Consider the following 9,310-nt stretch of genomic DNA (forward strand, 5'->3'; position numbering starts at 1 on the left):
AGGTGAACCCTAATTCTGGATGATCTCTTCTCAATCCCTACCTTGATGACGTCTGCAAAGACCCTATTTCCAGATAAGATCACATTCTGAGGTTCTGGCGAGGGGACACTATTCAAGCCAGCCAATTACTCATGACAACAATCTTTTCTTTCACTTCTAGAACCAAGATATTCATTCGTTTCCCCAGAACACTGTTTGCTACTGAAGATGCCTTTGAATTTAGTAAACATCAATTAGGTATGATTTTCTTTTTCTTTTTTTTTTTTTCCTGTCCTGATTTCCGTAGAATGTGAAATGAACCAGCTTAGCTTGGGTTACATCTTACACATGGTGTCTGATCTAATGTAAGAAGCACTCGCTTTGGAAACCCAGAATGAGAACACATGGGTTTCTATGCCTTAATGCGTGTTTGGAGGGTAGTCATGGATGCACACGGAAACTTACATGCCGGATTGCCATCCCACTTGTTAGGACCCGAACCTCAAACGAAGCTTTGAACACTGCGTTCATACCAGTATCTGATGCTGGAAGGTGTCGCCTCAAAGCCTGCAGGCACGGGGTGGGGGGTGGGGCGCGCGGGGAGCACAGTGAATGGCAAATGAGAAAAGTTCTGGGGTGGAGGTTGGGGGTGCAAAAAAATGTAAAAACTCCTGGAGTGCAGTGGGGTTTCTCCGTTGAAATCTCAACTGGTCTGTCGAGACAGACCCTGCTGCGTGTACCTGAGTGCTTTCTGTGTGCCAGGTACGTATTAAGTCCTCTGCCCTCAGGACCTCGTGGTGCTCTTTAAAACTAACCTGTGCAGCTGTATTATCTCCACTTTGCAGTCAGGGAAACTGAGGCCCAAGATGTTGGTAACTTGCTGAAGGCTGCACAGCTAGTAAGGGGCAGAGCTTGGGTTGGAACATGGGGCTGCCCGCCTTCAGGACCCGGGCTTGTGACCACCGTCCTTTTTTTGGACCCTGACAGCAGTGGGCACCAATCCCGGGACCTGGTTTCTGGGTGGGTGCTGGCTGCAGGGGAGACCCCAGCGTTTCTAACCAGCCCCCAGGGAATGGGATGCCACTGGTTGTGGGGCCCTCAGTGCGCCTGGCTTGTGTTGGGAATTCAGTCCCCAGGTGGAGGGAGGTGGACACGGCAGCTCGAGGGCGAGCAAGCATGTGGTCCGAGGGCCGTGGAACCGAGGGCCAGCAGGCCCCCCGTAGACAGACGGGGGTGGGGAGCTCTAACCACCGAGTCTGTTCTTTACCCTGGAGGGAGGAAGGAGGGAGGGAGGAGGGAGGGAGGGAGGGAGGGAGGGAAGATGGGCCCACCCCTTCCCATCTCTTCCCAGTCAGCTCTGCATGGCACACCCCGAGGGCTGCTTCTGACCTGCCCTTGGAAAAGCGCTACCACGCAGGTGCACAACTGAAAGCCATCTCACCAAAACTTTTGTTTCATCTTAAGTTGCAAGAATCCAAGCCACATACAAAGCCTGCCTAGAGAGGAGAGTGTACGTGAGAAAGAGACACGCAGGTAAGAATTAAAACAGAAACGTGCCCGTCTGCAGTGAGCCAGACCTCTGCGGTCTCTCTCATCCCTGCTGTACCTGGAGCTCAGGCCCCTTTGGTGGCTTCTCTCCCCTTGCTCGGCCTTGAAACCTTGCGTGTGTCTCGTCTTTATTCTGTTGACCCGAGATTGCAACGGAGTGACCCGTATTCCTCCCACGGACGTAGTTTATTTGATCCCACCGCGTGTGCCTGTTTACAGAATAACTCTTTTAAAAGAATGCCAACACCAGGAGTACCTTGGGAACCCGTCTCCTGTCCCTTCTCAACCCTGCCCCCCCCCCCCCCGCCCCCATCTCTCTTTGGAATTCTGCATTTCTCATTGCCTTGTTTTCCTCTATAGCTTTACCATCTATGGATACGTCTCTAAACAACAGTTTTATTGGCTGACACATTTGGAACTTCGTAAGATTATACTGTTTATATTTTTAGGGATGTGTTTGTTTCCGCAATGCAACCAGTCGACGTGCGCAGGTTTGGTCATTTACTGTCACGGCTGCGTAGGATTGCACCGTATCACACGTTGGCAAACTTTCCTAAAGACCAGGTGGTACTGTAGACTTGGGGGTCACCCGGCCTCGGTCACGGCTACTCAGCTCTGACATTGTATCAGGAAGGTACTTTAGGCTATATGTAAATAAACGGGCATAGTCGTGTGGCAGTAAACCTTTATTTACAAAAACAGATGGCCCGCGGGCCGCAGTTTGCCAACCCCCGTGCCGTATGAGTACTTCATAATTCAGCCATTCGCTGGATGGACGCATGGGTTGTTTCAGTTGTTTGCTTTTATAACAGAAAACAGTGCTGCTATGAGGAACACACAAGAAAGTATTTTTTCTAATCCGAATAACTGAACAAAATCTGTAAAGCACTTAAAAACTGGGAAGCACGTCAGAAATCTATGTGTCCCAATTTACGTATCTCAGTTCTTAAGTGTAGACAACTTAAAGCACACAGCAGTTGAGACCAGCCGTGGGCGGCAACAAAACCAACGGGTCCCTCAGGAAGGCCTGGGGAAACTCTGATCCCCTCACGTCATTGTGGGGCTTTCCTTGAAGCTTCCTGCGGCACCTCTGGGGTTCCTCTGTTGCCCTGGTTCAGTTGTCTGAACCGCCCCCCACACTCCCCATAAGAACTGGTAACACTCACCACTTTTCCATCTCTCGGGCAGAGTGCGGGTGGGTATCCGGATGTTTGTGGAGTGGATGGATGTTTCTGGAAAAAAGCCATTGTATTTAAATGTGATCGTGCTCACCTTCTAATGCTGGCAGTGAACTCTTTCAGCCATCACACTTGAAGCCCACTGGCGCGGGGCCCTGGCTCGGAAGCTGGCCAAAAGGAGAAAGTGGGCTGTGTGGACCGTAAGAAAGTGAGTTCTCTGTAGAAGGTGGTTGCGGACTTGGCTGAGTTCTTTGGCTTTGTGCCGAAAGCCCATCTTCCCCTCAGGGTGTCAGCCCCTAAGAATTCAGCTCTGTGGCTTTCCTCTGAGCTCCCTAATTTGATGGTGACCACGATTTAGTGCGCTTGTCAGTTTCTCTTAGTTCAAAAGTCGCAAGGTCAGCTGCCCTCCAATGCCAGGCAGGTAAAAAAGCGAGTTTCACGAGCTGGGATAAGACAATAAGGCATGGTGGGGACTGCGGCTAAGTCCATTGCTTTCTTCTGAGCTCCCTAATTGGACAGTGATCACAATTCAGTACGCCTGTCAGTTTCTCTTAGTTCAAAAGTCACAAGGTCAGCTGCCCTCCAATGCCAGGCAGGTAAAAGTGAATTTCACGAGCTGGGATAAGATGATAAGGCATGGTGGGAACTGCAGCTAACTTTGGAAAGCTCAGTCCACCTCAGAGGGGCAGTCACTACTCCAGCTGACTGCTGCCTTGGAGAAATGCCAGCTTAGTGTTGCCACAGATTCTTGATAACCAGCCCCCCCCCTCCCCCTCCGCCCGCCCAAGGTTGGGTGGAAATCTGGCTTTCGTGTACTAGTTCCCAATATTGTTGTTAGCAACTAATTCAAACCACTCAGAACAAAACCAAAGATAGCATGGGTGAAATAGAGCACATTTTCGGGGCAGACCCGACCTGTGGGCCATGTAACGGTCGCCCCACCTGGCGACCCAAACAACCTGCACCATTTCGGCCTCCTTTGCAAACAGGTGGGGAGAGAGCCCGAGGCTCCGTGAAGAAATGGGCCAGAAAATTAACAGAAACCACTTGCCGCTTCAGGTTCATAAAGGGCTTCATCAACCGCAACAAGCCTCTCTGCCCGGACAATGAGGAGTTTATCGTGTTCGTGCGGAAGAATTACATCTTGACCCTCCGGTATCATGTCCCAAAGAACGTCTTGGACAAGAGCTGGCTGAGGCCTCCTGGCATTTTAGAAAATGTGAGGATGACCCGCAGATTGTTGTTGCAAGTGACTCGGGCAGCGACGGGGCTCAGCTGGTGTATCTTTGTGCCACCACCCTTGGCTCGAAAGGCTTTAGCGAAGCACTTCTTTGCAAGGCTGTCCTATGAGAAATGTCGCTCCTCTCAATTCGTACTCTCAAGCCAGTGGAGGTTGGTTAGCACGGAGCATTTGCGAATAGCGCTACCCTTGGTATGGCCTTCCTGACGGCTTATAATGACTGTCACCTAGAACAGCGTTTCTCAAAAGAAGGTCCAAGGATCCTGTGTCTGGAGCACAGTGGGGGCCTCTGTAAGAAACCGGGCCCCAGCCCAGGTCCACTGAGCAGTTCTTAGAGTCTTTTTTTTAGCCGGGTCCTCGGGTGACTCAAACACATTCAAGTTCGAGAAGCAGTAGCTTAGCAACGGTGAAAAGATAACGCAAGATTGGAAGATTAGTTGCTTTCTCGGACTTTAAAATACTAATGCTGTACTGGGGCGCCTGCGTGGCTCAGTCAGTTAAGCGTCCAAGTCTTGCTTTCAGCTCAAGTCATGATCTCGAGGTTCATGGGATTAAACCCCACGTCAGGCTCTGCGCTGACAGCAAGGAGCCTGCTTGGGATTCTTCCTCCCCTCACCCCGCCCCTCCCCACCGCTCATGCTCGCTTGCTCTCAAAGTAGATAAACTTAAAAAAAAAAATACTAATGCTGTACTTGAAATCGGACTGAATTCGACTTGCTTTCAGAGCCTCTGTCTTGGTGGCCACAGCCCAAGACGGGGTCTGAGTGAGGCGGGTAGAGCAGAAGTTCATGTGTTCTCCACACAGGCCTCGGACCTGCTCAGGAAGATGTGCACCAGGAACCTGGTTCGGAAGTACTGTCGCGGGATCACGGCCGAGAGGAAGGCGCTGGTAAGGACGGGGAGCCCGGGTGGGTGGCGAAGGTGCTGGAAGGTCCGGGGTGGGCGGCGCTCGCCCACCATCTCACCTGGGAGCCCAGGGGTCACACCGGGCTCATGCCTCCTGCACGTGTTGGGGATGGAACACAAGAAGGCCACTTAGGTCAGAGCCCCTTGTTCAAGGACAGATGTTGCAAGTGCTTCTGCTCACGCTGTTGCCATGGGAACACAGCCCAGATGGCCCCGGCGCTGCGCTGCACGGAAGGCCGGGCCCCTTCTCTGCTGGAGGGTTTTGTGTCTGCTTGTCTGCAGGTCCGTAAAGCGCTAGAGAGTCCCCTCTCAGGGTCTGCGGGCCGCACGATCTCTGTTGCAGTCACTCGACTCTGCGGGCAGAGCACGGAAGCTGCCGGACAGCACACATGAATGAATGGCGTAGCCAGGCTGCAAAGCAAACAAACAAAAACTTAGAAACAACCGGCAGCAGGCTGGATCTGGCCCCCGGGGCTGGAGTTTGCAGGCAGACCTCTGACCCAGAAGGAGGAAAACTGCTGTCTGAAATTCTGAAAATTCCCCTGCTGGGAAGGGAGTGCAAGAGACCAGCACGAAGTGTCAGCTCCAGTCTCTGCCAGCATAATTTTTAGGGGCACTTTGGCCAAAGCCTGGAATGTGCTGTGATTTCCGGGCAGAGGTATGACGAGGCCTCTACAGCTGATCACGGAGAGTGAGCTGTGCCGCGGACCTCCGTCCCAAGGAGCCCCACGGCTCCCACTTTTGTATTTCCCTCTCTCTGTTACCAGATGCAGCAAAAGGTGGTTACAAGTGAGCTCTTCAGGGGGAAGAAAGAAGGTTATGCAGAAGCCTTAAACCAGCCCTTCGCCAACAGTCGGATCGGTAAGCGCGTTCTTCTGTTTGTGCACTCGCTTAGAGGGTCAGAAGATGACGCCTGACTCCGGAGAGTCTCCTGGCCCACAGTTGAGGTCTTGGTCACAGAGAGACGTAAACCCAGCAGGTGCCCGTGGCTTTTGCGCCACGATGGCGTTTAGTTGACGATTCACTGTGCTCCGATTCCCTCCCCAGATGAAGGAGACATTAATCCCAAAGTACTTCAACTCATCAGCAGCGAGAAAATCCAGGTAGGGAAGTGTTGTGTCAGGATTCCCTCACGAAGCGTGAGAACAGGGTCCGTCTTCTGTGCGAGGGGTGTCCGGAAGTGCCGTTGAACTGCAGGGGTGCGTGGGGATGCGCAGGGTTCACAACCGTGATGCTCTGGGTATTAACAAAGACTGCGGGGCCCGCATGATCCCTAGGCACCTATTTGCTGTTCTTACGGTCCTTATCTGTCACCCCAGGAACCGGGTTGGGTTTTCCTATGAAATTGAGTGAAACACGGCCATGAAATTCATCGTTAAACACCCCCTCTTAGCAGCAGCAATGTGGCGGGCTGCCAACATGGCACAACTCAGTAGCCACGCGCCATCTGGGCAGGTTACTTCAGCTCTTGCTGCCTTTGTCCCTCTGTGCGTGGGGGTGGCAGGGTTACGGAGAGGCCCCAGGGTTCCATGGCAGGAAGCGCTGTGTGGTAATACCTGCTCACAGATAAGCAGGTGAGTGCTGGAAGTAAGGAGCTCAGTACTCCGCCCCCTCCGCCCGCGGAGTCCCCTTCCCTTCATGGTGACGGTCACCTCTTCGCAGTACGGTGTCCCGGTCATTAAATACGACAGGAAGGGCTTCCGGGCGCGGGAGCGGCAGTTCCTCCTCACTCAGAAAGCGGCTTACGTGGTGGAACTTGCCAAAATCAAGCAGAAAATAGCGTACTCGGCACTCAAAGGTAAGAAGCCAGCGACCGTACGGCTGTTCACGGGGTCGACTTGGCTTCTGGGCACACCAGTTAAGAAGACACCCTCCAGTGGAAGACCGAAGTGGAGGGTGCCCTTAAAGCCTGGGGCTGCCGGAGCCTGGCCTGTGCTTCTCTTTCTGGCATAAATATCAACGGCCACCCCTTCGCTCCAGTATCCAGCTTGGATAACCGTCCCCTTCTCCGATGACCTGTGCTGTATCCCGAGCACAGCCCTTCACAGCCTCACGGCATGCTCATTGCTGGAGTGTGCCCTTCTTCCTGCTGGGCCCAGATGGGAGGGAAAGAGTGTGGGGTTGGGGCACCCCCAGGTATGCCTCCTCTTTTTTCCTGTATTGATGTCACGTTGTCCGGTTCCCGGTCCCTAACTCTGGATCTGTCTTAAGGGGTCTCCACCAGCAGCCTCAGTGATGGAATCTTGGTCATTCACGTGTCGCCAGAGGACAGCAAACAAAAGGTAATTGCCGGCCACCCGTCTCTGCTGACAGAGGGAGACCACCGCCACGATATTCAGTTGCCTGCCGCACAGCCTCGGTATTGGAGGGTGTTTTCCTTTTGAGCCCCTGCTCCCGGGGTGCCTGGGTGGCTCAGTCGGTTGAGCGTCCGGCTTCGGCTCAGGTCAGGATCTCACGGTTCGGGAGTTCGAGCCCCGCGTCGGGCTCTGTGCTGACAGCTCGGGGCCTGGAGCCTGCTTCGGATTCTGTGTTTCCCTCTCTCTCTCTCTGTCCCTCCCCTGCTCACGCTCTGTCTCTCTCAAAAATAAAAACTAAAAAAACCTTTTAAGCCACTGCTTCTGGAACAGCCATGTCTCCTTCTCAGGGGGATGCCGTCTTACAGTGTGAACATATCTTTGAAGCCGTTACTAAGCTCGTCATGCTGGTGAAGCGGGGGAACATTGTCAGTGTCGTCCAGGGGAGGTAGGTGGTTTTGCCCAGCGATCGCTCACTCACATAGGGAACCGTGGTCTCACATCCCAGTTCTCCAAGGAGGGCCTTATGTTCCTGAGGGAAGCTGTCACTGAGTGAAAGGTGGACCTCTGGGCCAGAGCAGGTGACGGCCGCACCCTTCCTGTTGATAGTTGTTGTTCGGGACAGTTGGCCGAGTACGGTGGGCCCGGAGCTTTGCAGGCTGCCTACAACTGATGAGGGCAGAGCGGCAACATTACTTTAGGACGGAAAAGAAAACCATCTGACACGTAGACGGGGTGCTCTTACTCGATTCTCTCAGCTCTGAAGGATGGCCACGTTTTCCATGTCAGGGGCACAAAGCGGCTAAGCAGCAGGCCCAGTGTCACCTGGCTGGTTGGGGATGGTGTGGGGGTTCCTGAGGCCATGCTGGATTCTCGTTCGCAGACGGAATCAGGAGGCGCTGTGCCCCCCCTCCCCCACCCCCCAGCCCCTGGGAAAGCAGGTCTTCATTGCTGCCCCTATTAGGTCTGAAGCCACCCTAATGTCCTGAGCAAATCCATTATGTACAAGAGGGGGGCACAGAGTGGGGTTGGTTTTGCTGGACCTCACAGGGAGACCCGCCCCCCCCAGCCACGAGAGTTTCAGCAGGACCATATGTAGGTGGTTCTTCAGACATCAAATTGGCCCCTTGAAGGACTGAATGTGCTAAAGTGATTTGAGAATAACCACAGGAACGTGGTGAGTTTTCTCTGTTACGGAACTGGTGGTCTTTTGGGTACTCAAGTAAAATAAAACTCTAATAAAACAGGAATTTGATCTTGAAACCAGTAAAGCTGCATAAGCGAATTTCTTTTGTAGACAAGAGGCAAAAAAGAAAAGGTCAGTAATTGATGATTTTGTGTATTTTCAGTTTACGGTTTTATATTAGTCCTGGAAAAGAAGGCACGATCGTTTTCGACACGGGACCAGAAGAGCAAATCTATAAAGATAAAAATGGACAGTTAACCGTGGTGAGTGGCTGGCGGGGGAGGGAGGCGTGAGCAGTCTGACATGAGAATATAGACTGTTCATTTCTCCCTCTATTCTCGATTCTGTATCAAAACAGGAAGGTATGGATACCAGGGGTACAGATTCACACAATGAATGAAAAGGGGGGAAAAAAAGCAAGTTCACCTCCCAGTTTTGGTTGTGAGTAAACAGGAAGTTGACGTTCAGTCCTTCTCGGTTTTAAAGGTCAAAGTCACCTTTTCACTGCCTGGTAAAGGCCTTACGCCTTATCAGAGGGGTTCTCATTCGTGTTTGCAACATTGGAGTCTCCTGTGAGTTTCCAAAAGTACCAGTGCCTGAGTCTCAGACGAGGTGATGTAATTGGCTTGGCGGGGGCGTGGCCGGGGCTTTGGAATGTGAGCACTCTGGTCGGATCAAGTCCAGCTGGAGTGCTCCATGCTGTGCCCTCCCTCCCGGGTCCGACCATGCTGGACCCGGCATCTCAACAGGCCTCACTGTACCAGGAGTACACAGAGTTTAGTTTGATCCAATTTTGCTAGGAAATAGCCCATTACAACCTGAGCGGGCTGAGTGTTTTAAGATGTCTTTTGTATATATGCACCCGGTATCCTTAGTTGATACAAACGAACGAGGAAACGGTCTGTCGACATATGGAATGTCTTGTACCTATTTTAATTTATATCCCCTTAACTATGAAACTGTGACTGTGGATGTAAAC

The 9,310-nt window shown here is 52.5% G+C and overlaps 1 protein-coding gene across 9 annotated transcripts in view; it reads left to right on the plus strand.

Moving 5' to 3' along the window:
• Nucleotides 1–9,310, plus strand: part of MYO1H (myosin IH) — a 147,399-nt gene that overhangs the window by 135,838 nt on the left and 2,251 nt on the right. For all 9 annotated transcript variants that reach the window (XM_015077597.3, XM_053206192.1, XM_053206189.1 and 6 more), the window contains 11 exons: nt 161–237; nt 1,444–1,512; nt 2,829–2,913; nt 3,765–3,924; nt 4,751–4,834; nt 5,619–5,712; nt 5,899–5,954; nt 6,514–6,649; nt 7,063–7,133; nt 7,496–7,593; nt 8,495–8,594. In XM_015077597.3, the coding sequence (XP_014933083.1) occupies nt 161–237; nt 1,444–1,512; nt 2,829–2,913; nt 3,765–3,924; nt 4,751–4,834; nt 5,619–5,712; nt 5,899–5,954; nt 6,514–6,649; nt 7,063–7,133; nt 7,496–7,593; nt 8,495–8,594 (1,030 nt within the window). The remainder of the gene's footprint in view (nt 1–160; nt 238–1,443; nt 1,513–2,828; nt 2,914–3,764; nt 3,925–4,750; nt 4,835–5,618; nt 5,713–5,898; nt 5,955–6,513; nt 6,650–7,062; nt 7,134–7,495; nt 7,594–8,494; nt 8,595–9,310) is intronic.

Source organism: Acinonyx jubatus, chromosome D3 (genome assembly GCF_027475565.1).
Source record: "Acinonyx jubatus isolate Ajub_Pintada_27869175 chromosome D3, VMU_Ajub_asm_v1.0, whole genome shotgun sequence".
Lineage (NCBI taxonomy): Eukaryota > Metazoa > Chordata > Mammalia > Carnivora > Felidae > Acinonyx > Acinonyx jubatus.